The sequence below is a fragment of the Halichoeres trimaculatus genome, unplaced genomic scaffold (assembly GCF_033239565.1).
Source record: "Halichoeres trimaculatus isolate MK-OKI-2021-1 unplaced genomic scaffold, fHalTri1.1 fHalTri1_scaffold_12, whole genome shotgun sequence".
NCBI lineage: Eukaryota > Metazoa > Chordata > Actinopteri > Labriformes > Labridae > Halichoeres > Halichoeres trimaculatus.
Genome location: NW_027437190.1, coordinates 11,102,121 through 11,121,705, shown reverse-complemented (window position 1 = coordinate 11,121,705; position 19,585 = coordinate 11,102,121). Strand labels below are relative to the sequence as shown.

The 19,585-nt window shown below is 38.9% G+C and overlaps 1 protein-coding gene across 2 annotated transcripts in view; it reads left to right on the top strand.

The window, feature by feature from the left end:
- znf236 (zinc finger protein 236) overlaps positions 1–19,585 on the top strand; it is a 73,137-nt gene that overhangs the window by 38,335 nt on the left and 15,217 nt on the right. For both annotated transcript variants that reach the window (XM_074683767.1, XM_074683766.1), the window contains exons 21-29: positions 487–590; positions 1,996–2,439; positions 5,006–5,151; positions 7,873–8,104; positions 8,199–8,372; positions 11,239–11,397; positions 18,096–18,253; positions 18,367–18,498; positions 18,779–18,973. In XM_074683767.1, coding sequence (XP_074539868.1) covers positions 487–590; positions 1,996–2,439; positions 5,006–5,151; positions 7,873–8,104; positions 8,199–8,372; positions 11,239–11,397; positions 18,096–18,253; positions 18,367–18,498; positions 18,779–18,973 — 1,744 coding nt within the window. The remainder of the gene's footprint in view (positions 1–486; positions 591–1,995; positions 2,440–5,005; positions 5,152–7,872; positions 8,105–8,198; positions 8,373–11,238; positions 11,398–18,095; positions 18,254–18,366; positions 18,499–18,778; positions 18,974–19,585) is intronic.

Genomic DNA, 19,585 nt, shown 5'->3' with positions numbered 1-19,585 from the left:
AAAAATAAAAGGGTTGGCCATATGTCATGATGATTGTTTCTAACATAGAAATCAGCAGTTAAAAGTGTGAAGTCAGCTCATCTGTGTTAAAAAGTCTAACAGTGGTGGAGGTAAAAGCTTTTTCTTAGACCTGTAAAGTCACCACAGCCCTGACACTTTTTTTTAATTAAAGTTTTGACTTTTCTACCCTGAGAAATCCCACTTCCTCGCACCCAGTGAGCCACTGTCATGATTTATGCTTGGTTTAAGTCCAGCTTTGACTGCAACCTCTTATAAGCTCATGTAACAACAGCACTCAGTATGAAACATTCAGATAGAGTTATTAACAAATAAATATTTTAAAGGCTGTATTCCGCTACCTTTTATAATCTAAAACAACAAGCTAAAGGAACTAGTTCACATCATTGGCTGTGGCTCTGACCAATGTGAATGTCTCACTGCTTGTGCTGATTAAAAATATCTTTGTTCCTCTGTTTCTGATTCCAGACACATCCGGATCCACACAGGAGAAAGACCGTACAAGTGTGACGAATGTGGAAAAAGCTTCACAGTGAAATCTACATTAGACTGTCATGTGAAGACGCACACAGGTTAGAGCTCAAGCTTTAGAGTTCGTTATTTCTAGAGTTTAAACAGGTTAGAGCAGTTCTTACTAAGAGTTGTAGTAGATGTAGGATATTGTGCTTTTTGGAAATTGTGCTTGAAAAATACAATTACATTTGGAAAAGTTCAGCACTCTGGGAAACTTCTCTTCCTGCCTTAGTGTGGAGAGTAAGAGCAGGAGATCAATATCACTGTGATGTCTCTGATGCACATACAAAGCTGTAGGAAGCAGCATTCAAGCTTAACAGGATATAAAATCTGGGAACAGGAAAAAAAGGTTAGCCTGAACAAAATCCACTCAGCAGCACCTCTAAATCCTACTGTAACACAGTACATATTGTCTGTGGGGAAGAGCAGTACAACAGGAGAAACACTGAGTTATTGTTGTATTTGGGTCACTCAAAATGTTTTTAATTTTAAATTTCCAAGACACAAAAGTAAAATTTACTTAGGTGAATATATCACAAACAATGTGTAAAGCAAAAACTGTTCAATTAACACATTGTATCAAGAAGCTGTTTATAATGAGGGACAACCAATACAGAATGAGGGCTGAAAAACCAAAGATATGTACAAACACCAAATTTCATTGTCTGTTGGTTAGACGGGTCAATTAATGGAGTTCCTCTCCTGAAGAAGTAAAAACGTATGGTACATTAGGAAAGCTAAAAACAATGTACAAAAACCACAGAAAAAATACACCTTGAAGAGTATTAATTAATAGGTATTAGTTATTATACACTTAGCTCCCATTATTGTTAACAACGACAAGCATTAATACTGTTTGTATTTTTTTCATGTTTTGTTTTTTCCTTCTCACTTATTTTGTGATCTTTTTTCTTTGTTTTGTTTTATGAGATCAGAGGGGTAGGTGTTAATAAGCTTTGCTTCAACCTACACCTTTTCGTTTTTTCTTGGAAATTCCAAAATTTTACTTTGAACTTTAAAATTGTTAAAAGTGTTGCAAGGGAACTGAGAAAAATTGCTCTCATTCATTCATACAAAATTAAGCCCCTTATCGAGTAGTTTTAAAAAGCTCACAAAGGATAACTGACTTCTTACAGCAGCTCTGTGTTGAGCATACAAACATGCGAGTCCTGTTTGCTAACTCCAAATAAATGTTGTTCTGTGATGTGTCCTGTGTTTTAAGAGCACTCAAGTCTTTTTAGAAGAAGTGGATTTGAAAAGAGCTCAGCACTCCAGACTCTGAGACTGTCCTTGTAATTTTAACACTGTTATTACAAACAGATGATCTAATTAGAAGTTCAATATCTTGTTTCTAAAGTCTTCAAAAAGAGCTAGGGGAGGCAAAGAGAAGAGGAATCTGATGTTTTGTTTTATTCTCAGCTCTGATTGAACTGACAGCAGCTAACCCTCTTCTTCTCCTCACAGGACAGAAGCTCTTCATCTGTCACATGTGTGCCACCTCCTTCTCTACAAAAGGCAGCTTAAAGGTGCACATGCGCCTCCACACTGGCTCCAAGCCCTTCAAATGTCCTTTCTGTGAACTGCGCTTCAGGACTTCAGGCCACCGCAAAACCCACATCCAGTGCCACCTCCGACCGAGCAGCGACAGGAACAAATCCAAGCGCTCTGCCTCATCTGCTGGTCAGTCCGGTCAGGGTCAGGAAACAGGGGCCGGGCATGGAGCTGGACAGGGTCAGGGACAGCAACCGGCAGCTTCAGATGCTCTTCAACCTGTGGGACTGTTACACACATCCAACTCTGACCCCAACATTTACCTCCCAGCCAGCCAAGTGCTCACAGGCCAGTTTGAACAGAATCTGCTGCAGCCAGGGCTGGTGGGACAGGCCATCCTGCCAGCCTCCATGTCAGGTATGAATTTACGTTCAAATATACACCTACAGATCCCCTTACAGGTCACTGGAATAGTTAAGCATGTGGAAACCGTTTTTATAAAAAAAATTTTTAGTGAATACTTAAAAGGTTTTATCAAACCTCAACACATTTGGAAATGATTTGATATCAGATCACAGCTGTTAAGTTCTGTAAAACACCTTGCATATTTGGTTCAGATACTTAAACCAAGACTTTAGCACAGTTAGTTGATGAAACCTACTTAATACTGACTATTCACACTTTGTATTGTCATCTTAAGTGGGCTATTTTCTGGAGTTGTAACATTGCTTTCCCAAACAAATGCTTTCCTTGGATCAAGATTTGTTTTCATCTTCACAATCAAGAGAAATAAAAATGTAGGGGAAAAAATTGGAATGGAATAGAAAATACTTTATTTATCCCCAAGGGGAAATTCAGGAAGAGTCACAACAGCAAGTAAAAAAACAAAAGTAAGATAGTGTATAGACAGTGCAAAAAGGTCCATAAGAAAATAAATGATGGCAGCTTGTCCATCATTGTCCAGTTCAGCCTGTGACGAGCATGATGCTACTCTGCCCTCTGGTATTCCCTCTGCTGCTGGGTTAGCATGGCTAGCTTGTCCATCTTATTGGAGATAGATCTTACATTCCCAATAAAGATGGATGGAAGGACAGGTCCATGTTGTCACTTCTTAGCTCACACCTGAGAATTAGCACGTTGTCCTCACTTCCTTCTCCTCACCTTGTGGGGAAACATCAGGCCCTGCACCAGGTAGCGTTGACATGCTACAGGCTGCTAACAGCTAATTGTTCCATGTTGGATCTCCAGACAAACACAGGAGCAAAAATAGTAAAAATACTACTGAAGACACAGAAAGTTTGGTGTCCACGACCAACAATTGAGCCACACAAAGTGATGATCCACTCCAAATACAAGGATTACGAAAAAGAAACGAAAAAAATTACAAGAAACGGACAAAGAAGAGAGAGCTGCTGTAATAGGCAGCCACAATGGAGCGGCACCCAGCAACATTTTTTTTTCTTAAAGTACAAGGCTTTTATGAGGTGTGTCCTTGAGAAAAGGAGCTAACTCAAAAGTAACACATCCTCTGTTGGAAATGAACATTAGTTTGAAATGCATTAAAATTCAATGTAAATCAGGCTCTGGTGGTTAAATGGGTTTTATTCAGCAGAGTTTTGACATCGCAATCAATCAAAGAACTACCAAGGCACTGCAGTAGACTCTGGAGCATTAAAGACAAGGAAATTTAACTTTGAAGATAACAATCAGGAATATGTTACAGCGTGTTGGAGCAACTTTTCCAGACAAACTTAAAAGTGCTGAATATTTTCATCTGGGGGAGTTGCTGAATGGTGCAGCGTGATGCAGCATATTTCATTAATCTTTGGCTCTTTCTCTGATGGCAGCGTGGGGTTGGTGATTAATGCAGCAGGGTTTACGGGTGTAAGTGAAACACACTGCAGGGCTCAGTGTTTCCAGTGTTAGCCAGGCAGTCGGTAATCACTTGACAGAGTCAGAGCTGGTGATGAGGATGTATTTCAACTCAATGCTGCCTGAAGAGTCTTCTGCAGGAGGAAAGTGCTTTATCACCACAAACTCCCAAACTGATGTGCTTCCTTTCTACAAGTCACTCCAAACTTCTGAGGAAAACTTCTGAAAAAGTACTTCTGGTGTTTGTCTTTGCCCTAGCTTAACTGAAGAGGCTGATCCAGGTGTTATATGGAGTATCTCTTTAGGCCTTTAAGAGGCTTTACACCAAGATTTAGATCTGAGGTGCCACGTTGATAAAACGCTTTGGTTCTAAAAAGTAGAAATGACACTAAGCTGTGATAAACAAAGAGGATTGTCAGAGCTGTAGACATCATTTCATGAAAAGTTGGAACAATGTTGTGCAAAGAAACAGAATGTACGTGAGCGTAGTTTATGTCTTGTAAGTTGCTATTTCTATTACACAGTTAAACAACGAGAGCCTTTTTAATCACTTTCACACAGATGAATTGAAAATTGCTTCTCCATAGCACTCTGTGTGCTCTGTAAATACTAGATAAAGTTGTAACAGAGCCATATCTTGTGAAACACAATGCAAAGTCATGCACATTCATTTCAATTTATATGAATCGCTCTCATTTCATCCGAGTTAGAACTGTTGATTGAAGTTCTGCTTCTTTCTGCAGCTGTGAAATTGCTTTCTTCAATCTGATCCCAAAGCAGGGCATCTGAAGTGGCAGATAAATCTGTTTTCTAGTCATGGTTTTCTTCTCGAAGCTCATTATTTGAGATGTTTGGATTCTTCTTAGACTCTTCCCCCTCTTTGTTTTGGGCATTTTTTTCAAAAAAGAACATAGTTTACAAAAAGCAAAGCTCTCTCAAATCTTTTTTTTACTTTTAGATTTTTTACCTCTTCACAGCAAAAAAATAATCAGGACATTTTGTTTGCTCAAGCATGAATCAGTGTTTACAAGAAAATTCCTGTCATGCCTTTATATGAGGGACAATGTGCCCAAAAACACCTTATGTATTTATTCTTGTGTTTGCACTGCAGCTGCTGGAGACCTGACCGTCTCTCTCCCAGATGGTCTGACCACATTAGATGGCATCCACCTGCAGCTGACACCTGCCAACCTGGTCTGCCCCAATGTGCAGATCTCTGGCATCGACACCAGCAACATTAACAACATCACATTACAGGTAAGGAGATCCTGCTCACCGTTCTGTTATTCTCCATGAAATAATCACACTACTGAATTTGGAGTGCACTTTTAAAACCTTTGTTATCAAGAATTAGCCACTTCCTCCTGTGGGACTGATATGCCACAAAAAGCGAAAGGGGTATTTTACTTTGAGCACTGTGTTTCAACAACAAGGCAGTGCTTCAAGAAAGTGACCTCTTGAAGGCAAAAAGCATGTTCGACACATGATTTTGAACCCTTTATCCATCATTATGTCGTTACCACAGACTGAAAAAATGGTAGACTGTGTTCAGCGAACAAACCTTCTCGAGAGCTGTTAGTATCAAGAGGACTCCCTATTTTCAGACATGTTACCAGCAGGGGGAATAATAATGTTGAGGTTTTTTTTTTTTTTTTTTTCATAAAGCAAAACAAGAATGCACAAGAGGAATTTGACAAAGGTCAAAGAAGTATCACTTCAGGTGTTTTTAAACCAGGAGATCCAGGAACTGCTACATGGTTCCTGTGGTTCATTGTTTGTTTATGGGCTGAAGTCCCGGTAGATTATGCAAATCAGGCCTGGTATGTATGGAGAAAAGAAAAAAAAGATAATTTGTTGGGGTGGGAGAAAAAATCTTTGTATCGAAGTATCAGGATTGTGTTAAACGATTTTAAATTGTGATTTTTTTATGAAAAGATTGTTTTTAGTTTTTATTAAAAAATCCATTTTATTTTTCAAATCTAACTCCTTCATTTTCGTCTTTGTTTATAAGCTGGTTCGAAAAACATTTGAGATGTCGGATCCCCTGAATAAATCCTAAAAACCGACTCACATGTGATGTTCATTTTTTTGGGAAATCATCATCATCAATTAACTTTTTCACATGGTCTGGGAATAAAAAAGGGAACTAAAAATCGCAAATATCAAAGAATCACATCTCAAATCAAATTGTCACCACAAAAATCATAAAAGAATCAAATTTTGAGAAAAGGGTATCATCCCAGCCCTAGTAATTTCAATACACCACCAGATCAGTAGAGGGCAGACGAACAATAATGAAGGCCACTGAGCAAAAATAACACCATAGAGAAAGACAGACAAGCCACCATCGTTATGTGCAGCACTGCAGCAAGCCTGTTAGCATTGAGGAAATATGTTGTTCAACCACGTTAACACTATGATGTGCAAAGTACAAAAAAATGAAGCTTTTGCATAAACGCTAAGAGTTGCACTTCTTTGAGGCTGGGTGCAGAAAGACGAGAAACCACATACACACTAAGGCAAAATGGGATTTTACAGTATTAGCTAACATTTTTACAGCCTGGTTTTATTAAAAAAAAAAAAAAAGGCTTGGGTCTGAATTGCTAATTTCCCTATCCGCACACACTGTATGAGTGTGACTCTTTTATTCTAACTTGGCAGTTTAGAAGATATTAAGATCGTAGGCTTGTCCACTGAGAGACACAGTTCACGACTGGCGCCCTATAGCTGTTAGTGTGGAGGCTCAGAGCTCGCCCTATTTCCAGTACGGCCCCCACTGATGATTGGCTTCATTACTGTTCAGGAACAGACAGGTGATGTCACAGAGGCTACGTCCATTTATTATACGGTCTATGTGTAAGACATACTGAGACTATTTTTTTGCCTCGCCCAGCATGTTATGAATTCAACATTTGCTGAACATTAAAGGTCTAACATCGTTAATATTCTGGAAAGAAGCTGCTATTTTTCAGTATTTAATTGACCGGATATTCAAGTGTATTTTCTGCACGCCTCCTAATGTTAGGACTCTGGCTCATTATCCCAAAATGTCTCAACACCCTCCTGTTTTCCTCTGTTTTAAGTTTTGTTATTTAACTAAGCAGCTGAAGCCGTCAAGCTATAATTTCTCCTTGGGAGTGTTATCATTTCACTCGAGCTGTTTCACCTCGTTACTTCAATAGATTAGCGTGAGCAGGAGGGTTTTGGATGAGTTGTTACATCACCTGCTTTCTTTTTGGTGAGGTGGTTGTTTTAGAATAATCTTTCATTAACAAAATGTTGAAACCGTCCCGCCAACACAGCGCTGAAAAGATTTGTTTTGTTATGAGATGAAAAAGAGCTGCAGTCGTAGCACTCTTTGTGGTAGTGATTTTTAGTTAATACCATCATGTGGTATTGGCTCTACAACTTTAGACACACTGTTTTTCACCTTATAATGACCATTGAGCTTGAATGCATCAAACTAAATGAGCTGAAGGAGAAACCACAAAGAGATGGGAAATGAGATTGAGCAGAGCTGCTTCACAGGAGGCCAGTGAGTTCTGTTCATCTGTAAAAGCAATAAATGTTTTTTTTTTCCCTTATCTGCACAACTGGGATCAAATAAATCCAATTATTTTACAGATGACTGATTTCTAATTGATGATGTTCATTGCTTTTCATTTAATTAAAAATATTTAACCAAAGATATTCTTTTCTTGGAAACTTTTAACACCACCACTACAGAGTGTCAGTGGTACACATGTTAATGATGATATACTGAGCACAGATTCATTTAGGCTGTAATGCATCTTTTAGACATGTTGATAAGTATCCCAGTCTTTGATTTTAAAAAGCAGTGTCTGAGATCATAAGCAGCTTATAAAGCAACAGTCCTCATAAAGCAACAGTCTGGCCCCAGGCTGCTTCAGTTCAGCATCTTCTTTTCTGCAACAGATGTTGTCTTTTGTCTGAAGTATCTTTTCCTGTCTCGTCTAGATCGACCCTGCCCTCCTGCAACAGACGCTACAACAAGGCGGCCTCCTCTCCCAACCCCTGAGCGTTGATGCTGGCCTCTCCTCCCACGCCGGCAGCCAGCTCATGTCCACCTCTGACCCCTCTGTGTCTGCTAATGTTGTCATCCACCCACTGACCAGCCTGGCCCTGCAGCCCTCCACCATCACACCGGCTCAGGTCACAATGGCTGGTCTCTCTGAGCAGGATGCTACAGGTATTCATGCTGTCTCTCTTCTTATAGATAATCTACTTACTCTCTTTGATGTGGCATGAATAGTTCATCTGTGCTTCTCATCTGGATCCTGCAGGTTCTCAGGATTTAAGCCATGTGATGGGCAGCTCTGGGCTGGTAGCTGGGAGTGCTAGCGGTCAAGAGATCACACTGACCATTAACAATTCAAGCCTGACTCAGGCCCTCGCCTCGGCCTCTTGCACCAACACAGCTGCAGGAAACCCTCAGGAGATCACTCTCACTATATCAGGTTTGTAAACAAATGAAGGTACATATATGAAGCAGAGTCCTGCACGGGTCCAATTTTTAAGATCCGCCCCGCACCGACCCGGGAACGTACGAACCTGCACCCGAACGGCAAACCCGCGCATCAGCCCGATTAGTACCGCAACCCGATCCGACCCGTTGAAACACGACCCACAGCCCGACCCTTAACCTTATTTAAAGTAATCATTTTGGGTCATATTGTCTGAAAATTGAACAGTATATTGCCCTAGTTCAGATGCCAGTGAGTAAACAACGCACCTGAATGAGGCAACTCTTCCAATAAAAGCCTGACTTCAGCTCCATCATCAACCCTCTGTGATCTTCTCACATACAACTGTAAAATCACTCGTTTTTTACGTTAAATGCTTTTAAACTTTTAATCTCTTAAAAGGACCTTTACATGTGTAATAGTAGACTTACTTTCTGTCCAGACTTAAGCGACGCTCAGCAGGTATGAGCCGTGATCATTTCACAACCATGGATGTATTATAAGAACTGGATGGCGTGGCTCAGCCTTCCACCATGTTACGAATTTGCAGCCAGAATATCCCCCGTCAGGTCCATGTATTTTTTTTACAGTCTATATGGTCACAGCCTTACAACCAGCTTACAATGTACGTCTTTATTTTATTGTATTTATTATTATTTTATATTAATTTTGATGTGTCAAACTAAAACCCGCGTCCCAACCCGCATGTTATTTTTTCCACCCAGATCTGAACGTGGGAAAAAAAAGTTTTTAAAAAACACCCGCAAATCAGCTGTTTTTGCGGGTACACGCGGGTACCTGACCCAGTGCAGGACTCTGATATGAAGAGGGAGAATGAGACAGTGCATCATGATTAGAGCCTCTTCCACACAAATGTTTGTGTAAATGTCAACTCTGGTGAAGTTTGTGGATCCTTTACTTATAATAAGGGGGAATATTTAAGATTCAAAATGAAATTGTGCAACATGTTAATAAGTGCATTTTATGCGTTTTATAGAGATTTTATGCAAATGCATTTTTACAACACATTGGTCACAGATATATACGGTGGTGTATTGCATTCACTTGGGAAAAAAACTCCTGTTTTGATGGCATAGCTTCATAAAAACAGGAATATTTTTATTTTAAAATTTCCAGTTTTTATGACACACTATCTCATAAAAACAGGATTTCCCTTGATGCTCTGCTGCATGACTCATTGCTGCATGGTTTTGCCGCTAATCAGAGGTGTGGGGTCGATATAGGCAGGGTAGGCTTTGTAATGTGTTTTAGTTAATAGTTATTTTAGTTAATAGTTATTTTCAGGAATTCCTTTACTTTTTAGATTCCTGTTTTTATGACATAATATCTCATAAAAACAGAAAATATCAAAATAAGTGAAAAATGCTGTTTTATGAGATAGTTATGCCGTTAAAACAGGAGGTTTTTTTTTCAGGTGAATACAATTCACCACCATACAAATAAGCAACAATGGGCACCAGTATTCCACCTCTTAGTTAAAACAGGATGGTCACAGAATTTGTTAAGACTTCTCGATTCATCTCGAGGTTGTCAGTTGTTTGGCTAGGAAGTGGTTTAATCAGATGTTGTCAGAAGAAGGTTAATACCAAATACATTTTTGTAAAATTCATAGTAGTCATACAATGCAGTACCTTGCATAATTTGATCATGTGTAATTTTACAGTTATCAACACAGCAAATCATTTGCATTACATCTTACAGACTCAACGGTTAGCTAACAGAGAAGCACAAATGCAATTTTTTATTCCTCTACTGTCAATAATGAACTATATGTCGTCAAATGCAGCAATTTTTTACTTTAATTTTTATCCAACACTAGAAATAAAATTCTCCTTAAAACTTCAGAACAGTTGAACAGAAAAATACTTCGTTTCAAACTGAGAGCTGTTTCCCAGGCTCAAAGCCAAACAAACCTTGTGTAAGAAGCTCTACAAACTTGTGATGATTTTATTGATTCATGATGCTGTAGAAGATCCTAACCAACATTTATTTTACAGTTGCCAGGTATTGGTGAAATTACTCGGCTGAAGGAGCCAATACTGTCCAACCTCAGAAATTACAGGGCATCAGGCAGTAGACTTTAACAGCATCTTTCCACAAGTACAAAAACAATCAATAACAAGAGGCAAGAGAAAGTCTTGGAAAATCTGTAACACACGTATTGATTTTCTCACACAGGCAAACATATTTACAGGCAGAGGAAGAAAAAGCTGACACAGTAATAACTCACTATGCTTTCTTTCCATTTGGAGCTACTCCACAAATCAACATCAAAAAGCTTCAGACCTAAGAGTGATGCTCTGCTTTCACAAACCAGTGTAGTTATATATACTGTATATAAGCTCAGGATATATGTTGCTCTGGCTCTGTAGATGTAACGTGAGGCCGAGCCTTCTTGAGTTGTGAAGAACAATTTCCTGTCTGTAGGAGTGGAGCACTGAGATTCTTCCTGGCACAGCTCAGACTTCCTTCATTTAGCTGAGTGATGTATTTTCTCTACTCTAACTGGAATCTTCAAACCAAGAAAACTGCAAATGGTTGTCATATTTCTTTCCAAGTTGATTTTTTCCCACGATTTGTACATTTTTTCCATTAACTTGGGTTAGTTGTAAAGAAAGAGAAATACATCACAGTGGATGTGTCCTCAACGAAATGCATTTTCAGTCTCTTTGGATTGTTTTTGTACCATCCTTTGAAGATCTTCACAGGCTCTTCTTTTTTGAAGAGACTTCTATGTCCTACCCCTGAGGGAAACAAAAGCAGACAAAGAAGAAAAATGTGGTAAGTGGGGTTCATTGTTTCGGGTTTCTTTTTGCTAACTGTCATCATACTTTCACAGGTCCGGATCTGCTTGCCCAGCATAGCAACCCAAATGGTGCTGAGATCAACGGCAGCATCAGGCTGGCATCCCCGCTCAACAGCCAACCCTCCAATGCCACCTTAACCATCACCAACGACCACCTCCTACCTCAGAGCCCCGCCAACACTGGAATGGCAGGTCAGGATCTTTGTGTTGTTGTTTTTTTTATAAGCTGGCTAGGTTTAACCGAATGGTATATACTCTGTGATAATAAAATATTAAAGCTACGTTCCTTGAAGTAGCTTTCGCCATATCATTCTCTTAAGTGAGACAAGGAGAAGTTACTTTTCAGGGGTGGGTGAAAATGTTGATTAAGCGATGCATCGCAATATTTTTCTGCCCAAATCAATATCAATTTGGCGAATCCTCTGAATCGATTCATCTCCTGGCCAGTGGGGGTGCTGTGCATGCTATTCATGTTGTATGGACAGAGGCAGCACCAGACCAAACAACAACAACAAAATGGCAACCAAAGCAAAGTGTGTGGGTCGTTTCATTGCTCAAAAATGTGAGATGACATACCACATCATGTTCATGTGGACAGGAAAATAGGGGTTTAAAAATTGTCAACAAAAACCCTAATTATCTGTATATTTCTACCTCTCACTAAATTCACATCAAAGCATTTAAAGCAATATCAAACTTGATTGATATTGAATCAAATCGCAAGCTAAAAAGTTGAAGTTGAATCTTATCTTGAGGTTCTTTTTACCAGCTTTCCTGATTAAAATCAAACACATTTCATCCTTTTGGTGTAAATATCTAGGAGACATGAGTTAAACCCAAGATAACCACAGTAAGAGTCTAAAAAATGTAATTAATACTGGGCAATAAATGGACAGAAGGTAAAATTTGTCTTCTTGTTTCCAAACTCTCCCGCCTCTCTCGAGAGTGTATTGTGAAGATTTAAATCTTTAAATTTAGGGTGACCATACAATATGAAGTCGTGGATGCAAAATGCTTTGCACATAAGCTTTGATTGCTTTAAGTTACTAGATAGAGACCTTTTCTGTCTGTTTCAATCATTTCCAAACCCAAATTGGGCTGATTGCCAATAGAGCACCTTGGTCGGTTTTCTTTGCATTGCCCTTATTCAACTCCAATCTAGCAGAAGTACAGGGATCATAAACTTCCATCCAAACCCTTAAGTTCTGGATTCTGAAAAGAAACAGCAAATGAAAAAAGACCTGCACATCAGAATTTGCTCAGTTATAAATTATACTTCCATTTAGTTTATAATAGAGCCTATTCTTATGTGCAGACTTTTCTACTTTTACAAGCTTCCATATCACACCATGTGTACACTGTAAAAAACTGAAATCTTTTCAAGTGTTTTTGTCTTATTTTTAGTAAAATTTGTCAGCTTTTACTTGAAATGAGCCACATTAGGCTGGTCAGTCCAATAATTTTCTTATTTAAAGTTATTTTAAGACAAAAATGAGGTCTGAATTGCTAACAAGTAAAAAAAAAAAGAATGAAACAAGAAAAATTTACTCGAAATTTTGCTTAAAATTTCTATTATATCTTAATACAAATAACTTTTCTCTTGTTCCAGTGGCAGATGTTTTTAACTTGTTACAAACAGTTCAGACCTCATTTTTTTGTCTTTAAATGACTTTGAATAAGACATTTTCTGGACCAGTGAATGTGGCTAATATGAAGTCTAAAAAAATATTTTCCACTGAAAATAAGACAAAATCACCCAATAAGATTTTGTTTTCATGCAATGTAAACATTAGCTTACAAACAATAGCTTATCCACACACAGAGAAAGGCGCATTTCAGTCTGTTCTTTGGGAATCACTCTGTCAGCTGACATCACGAAGCAACCATCAGTAGATTGATGCAGTTTTTTTACAAGAGGGAAGCTGGCTAACCTTAACTGAATTGACAAAATGTTCCCAGTCCAAATGCTGTTTAAGTGTTTTTCTACTTAGCCTAGTAATTTCACAAATTAATTTAATAGATTAAACTAATTTTACCTTAATTCTGGCCAAAATCAGAGTTTGTAATTGCACGTAGCAAAGGTCTGTAAATGTAATATTGTGCTTGACCACCTCTGTTTTCCAAATTTCTGTTTCAGCCATCACTCAGGAGCATATTAATGCTTTTAGAGTTTCAGCATGCATCATAATAAATTCACTGAATAGTATTAACAAACATAAAGTAAGAGCATCTTATTGCCATTAGCTGGTTTCTCTGCCTGGAGAAGCTTTTTCATTTCTTTAGAGGTAAATGGATCTGTAGACATCTCATCATGATCACACAAATTGGTTGAATGTCTCTTTCAGTTGATTCAGGTCACACAGCTTTACTCCCATAAACCCACACAACAACCATCTTAATCTGCATCAGGCCATCATTAGTGACCTGCTGCACTCACTTTTCACTCCACTTGACACGTTGCCACCACTTGAAGCCAACAGTTTGCCAACAAAGTAGGAGGTACCCAGCTGGATGCAAGGCAAGCACCACCCCCACCTTAACCTCTTGAACAGAACTGATTGCATACCCTTTGATGGAGTGAACACCCACACATAATGAGTGCTCATTATCTGCTCTGCTGTAAGCATTTGTGGGCTTTATCTGAACATAGAAAAGAGAATCTGTGTAGGTCGAGTTTCACCTTTTCCTGGATAAAACCACCAATGACGGTCACTCAGACAGGAGGGACTGAGCTCCTTCTCTGTGTGACTGATGACAAAGCCTCTTCTGTCCATCAAAGTGATGATAAAGAGTGATTAATAGTTCACCACAAACACAAAGGCCAAATGACAGGTATGACTCACTGGCCGTCACATAACCGTGAGCTCAACTCGTTTCCTCTTTAATGCTACAACAGGAGCTTCCGGCTCCAGTGTTTGGGCCTCGCCATCTTTTTTGATCCTGGGATCTAACAGCCTCTCAATCAGAGCCCTTTTCATGAACTGGCATACAAAGATGTTTCCTCTTCACATCTGAGTGTACTTTTGAAGATAAAACAGCTGCCAGGTAGACTTTAATATGTTTTTTCAACCCCGATATTTATAAACAATGCTGCATAAATACACTGTCTGGCCAGAAATAAAATGTTGCCACCAAAAAAAAGGTCACATACTCTAATATTTCATTGGACCACCTTTAGCTTTGATTACAGCACACGCGCATTAATTTTTCACCAAAATCTTTCATTGATGGTGGTCAAGTCTGACTGGAAACTGAGGCTGACCAAAACAAAAAGGCTTTAATTTGCCAGGGAGCATAAAGACTGGACTCCGGAGCAATGGAAGACGGTCATGTGGTCTGATGAGTCCAGATTGACCCTCTTCCACAGTGATGGGCCATCAGGGTAAGAAGAGAGGCAGATGAAGTGATCTCCCATCATAACTAATACCTACTGTCCAAGCCTGTGGGGGCAGTGCTTTGATCTGGGGTTGCTGCAGTTGGTCAGGTCTAGGTTCAGCAACAGTCTGTGCTCAAAGAATGAGGTCAGCTGACTACCTGAAGATACTGAATGACCAGGTTAGTCCATCAATGGACTTTTTCTTCCCTGATGACACGGCCATATTCTCAGATGACAATGACAGGATTCATCGGGCTCAAATTGTGAAAGAGTGGTTCAGGGAGCAGGAGACGTCATCACACGGAAATTGGCCACAACAGAGTCCAGACCTTAACCCCATTGAGAATGTTTGGGATGTGCTGGAGAAGGCTTTGTGCAGCGGTCAGACTCTACCATCATCAATGAAGATCTTGGTGAAAAATCAATGCAACACTGGATGGAAATAAATATTGTGACATTGCAGAAGCTTATTTAAACAATGCCACAGCAAATGCGTGCCGTAATCAAAGCTTTAGGCTTCCAACAAAATACTACAGTGTGTGACCTTTTTTTTTTTGGTGGCAACTTTTTTTTTGGCCAGGCAGTGTAGGTCTCCTAGTGATGTAACAAACCCTTGTTTTAATCTCTTTTGATCAGTCTTAATAAGCTAGTGTCAATCTGGGTTGGTTTCAGCCAATGTCCTGGACAAAAGTGTTACTCGTGCAATCTGCATACACTCATAAAAGCTGGATATGTATGGAAACAGCACAATTCAGGCAATCAGAAGCGATCTGGTTTCAGTTTGCGTCCCTTTTCAAACTGCTCTCATCCTTTGTATGCAAAATGTCAAATCCTTGGTGAGAGAAAAAGTGTCACACACTGCTTTAATGTTCTTTATTATAATAACCATTCAGCCTTCTGCTGTTCCTCATAACCATTACACCTTGAATGACAGGCACAGATCTGATGAAGGTCACACTCCTTCTCATACACAAACAAGTGAATAATCAACCTCTGACACAGTGGGATCTTTAACAAGACAAGCCCACCATTGATGAGCGAAAGCACACAGGAAAAAAACAACTAATCATATAATCAAACTCATTACTTCCCCACAAACTGTAAATTGTTGTACCATCAGCAATTATCAAACAGTTATTCAGCTTTTTTAATAAGTCCTGTCAACAGACTTCTGCATGAAAGTGAAGCTCATAATCTGTGACTTAATGTTGTTACTCAACTCCTCCTTGCTCCTCTTCGTTCTCAATTCTGACATTGTTAATCAGACTTTGCAGTCAACACAGAAAAATGAAAGTGTGGTTATATCAGGAAAGGCTCTATCTTCATCAAAAGATAGCTAATTAGTTTGCATACAGAGGAGATTCCAGTTCAAGGCTGGAATGAAGGTTAAAAATTGGTTTATAGTTAGTTGTTCAAGAAAGAGCAGTTCTGTTTCTCAACGTTCCTTGTGTATATTTACCTTTGAAAATGCAACTCCTCTGTCGGCTATCTTAAAGAGCTCTAGATATGATATTTAATTAAGTGCAAATTTATGCCCTACATCCATCACTCCCATCTCAAATGGGGAGGATTGTTATTGAGAAATAGTGCATCCTTGATAAAGCGATGAGCCTGTGTGCTGTGAAGTGAGCAAATGTGATTTGTTCAATGGGAGATTGTTCTGGATGCTTCTCACCTCCAAGCTTAATCAGATTTTCACTCTCAGCTCTTTCTCCTCATTACTCATCTCTCTCAACTCATGTGGAAAACATTCCCCACTGCTTCTTGGAGACGCTGAGAGCATCTGTGCTATTAATGATCAGATTGAAGGATTTCCTTCACTCTGTATGGAAACGTGCTCCTGCTTTTGATTGGTTGACATCACTGGCATTACCTCTTTCACTTATTGTCCTTTAATACAGTGAATATTCCTACTTCTATAAAGACTGATATCCAGAGATTAATGTTAGCGAGGGGTAAAGGGCTCCAGCAGCCAACTGTAGCTTACACTACAGTTACGCTAAAAAGCACTCTGTTGTCTGACATGTGACCATCCTTCATTCTGAAAGGGCTAAACATATTCCCCACCTTTTTTCGTTACATGAAGATAAATGAAGAGTTTTAAATGTCAGATAGTAGTTTGATCATTTGTTTTAGAGTCAGATTTGTTCAAGGAAGACCAAACTGTTTTCAAAACTTCAACGATTAACAGTGATTTTCGTTAACTCTATAGACAAGAATCCATCTCATAGCTGCTCACTGCAAGACGATCTTTCAGGTTCTTGACTTATCTATCTTGGATTATTGGATTGTAGTTTATGTGGACCTTGCACTATGGTACAGTAAGTTGATCCTAACTTGAACACAAAGTTTTTTAAAACCATGTGATCAACATAAAAATTGGTTTTACTTGGTTAAGGCCAACACATCATGTCAACGTCTGGCCAATTACATGACCAGCTTTTTCTTAATTAGTATTTTGTAAATCTAGATTTTAAGAAAGTCAACTCATCATCAAGAGAGAAAAAAAAAAGTCAACTAAGAAGAGGACAAATGATCTTGACAGAAAACTGCAAAATCTCAAAACTACGTCAGTGTTCCTGTCTTATTTCTTGTAAAAAAAATTTCTCTACAGGACTCAAAACAATACATGTCTACATAAAAAGTCCAGAAAAAATGTATTGTTTAAAGAAACTGAGCTAATAAGGCCTACACATTGGTAAACTCTTCTCCTCCTTTTTCTTCTTCTTCTTCTTCTTCTTCTTCTTCTTCTTCTTCTTATAATAGTTGTTATTTTTATTATTATTTATTAATCAATTTATTTATGTATTTATTTTTGTTGTTGTTTTTGTTCTTATCAATAATTATGATGATGATGATGATGATGATGAAAAAAAATGTGTGATTTGAGAATTTTTTTCTTTTAAAATCCTTGACAAGCAAGCATTTCTCCCCCAACTGCCAGATTTACTTTTTAAAAGCATGAGGGGTAATTTAAATTTGTTTAGTAGTTTAAATTCCTTGATTTGTTTTTGAATTTTTTCAGACTTGTCTGGTGAATGTGACTCATATTTAGCCTACTAACTCTTTATTTTTGCCAAAAATAAGACATGAGCACCTTCTTTGATTTCTTTTTTCATGAACTAAGATTACTTGTCTTCACCGGAGTACACTGGTAATAAAGTGTATGGATGAGCATTAGCACATTTTTTTAGCAATGTAAAAATGTAACAACAATACACATGTCAAATAATAGACAAACAGATTCTGAGCTTTAAGTATAAGAAAAGAGGAAACAAAGTAACAAAAAAGGAGATAAAGCTGGGATGAAAAGATATTTGCCATTATTTTCATTTTACAGAAGTAAAATTCTGAGTTAAACTCCTAAAATCTAGTAAAAAATTTATTGTGGAGCCACATTTCCCTCTAAGACTGCAGAGCTCTGTGGTGTGTGAATGGTGCCATTAACCAGATGTTGAACTGAGCGTTAAAAACTCACTTTAAACTAACCCTGGGTTTCTCTTTCGCTCAATAGTCTCCAGCCTGCCACCAAGCACCACCATTTCACATACTGCTGCCTCCCAGAGCCTTGTGATGTCACCAGGAGGCGTGGCCAGTGATAACAGCGTCACACTGACACTGGCTGATGCTCAGGGTATGCTGGATGGCGTCACTCTAAACCTCAACACACAGGTAAAACACTCATTTAGAATTGATCTGTGGCTATTCAATGATGCTAATAAACTTCTGTATGTCTCAAGGTTTGATGACTCTAAGTTTCTTTTTTTTTTCTCTTTAATCCTCAGGGTCAAGCATTTCCTTCAGTGCTGAATGACTCCACTCTACCAGGACAGGCAGCTAGCTCAGGCCAGCATGTCATACTGGTCAGCCACCACTCCCAGTCCACAAACGGAGCATCTGACAATGGATATAACGTGGTGTGTTTTCCTTATATCCTAAAATTCTGCATATCCCTGACATATTCAAAGGCCAAGAAGCTGAGAGGCACACAGGAAATGGAGTGTTGTGAATTAGAAAAAATCTTAAGCTAAAAATATCAACAACCGATTTACAGTATACTAGAAAATTATAAGTTAGTGGATGGAAAATGCATGTAGACTTTTGCCCATAAGATAAAGGGTCTAGAGAAACTATTGTCGTGTGCTTTAAATGTTATATGGGGTTTAAAGTTGTTCATCTTTGTGTTTTGTGTTTCAGATTACAGTGGACAACCGTAAGGCTGGTAAACAAGGCCAGGCAGAGGCTGCTAATCAGCACCAGTGTTACTACTGCAGTGAAGCATTCGATAATGTCATCGCACTGAGACGACACTGCAGGCAAACTCACGGCAAAGACCGCTGTCACGTCTGCAGCCTCTGCAACAAGGCCTTCAAGAGAGCCACACACTTGAAGGTAACGGCAGCAGAAGACTCTTAAAGCGAATTAATTTGAATGTGATTTCATGGAGACTATAAGTGAGCTCTCACTGAATAAATATTGTTGTAGTCGTTTCTTTTCTGTCAGGATGAAAAAAGATGGATCTAAGGAGCCAGTGAGAGACAGAATGTCATTAACAAAATGTGAATCTCCATGTGAAGCAAAGATGAGAGTAATTCATCGAGTGGTATTTGAGATCGGCTCTTACAGCTTGTCACTCTCTGAAAAGACACTTAAACTGAGAGGAAATTTACAACTGACGTAGGGAGACGAGCACACGCACTTTTCTTTCCAGACTTTCACATCCTCTTCATGTGGGTGAGGCTCTCCAGCACGTAAATGCCGAGGCTTTCAGATCAGCGGAGAGATGATAAGGAGCAAAAGGCTTTTTACACAATCTCTTTCCTGAATGCCATACTTTCATCAAAGGCCAATGTGACAAAGGCTATGCTTCAGTGGCTGAGATGAACAAAAAAAATTCAACCATAAGAGAATTTAGTGTGTGATGCGTTGGATGTCAGGTGAGAGTGACAGAGCTTCACCCTCTACAGTTCTCCTGAATGCTCATCGAGTAGAGACAGGGTTTCA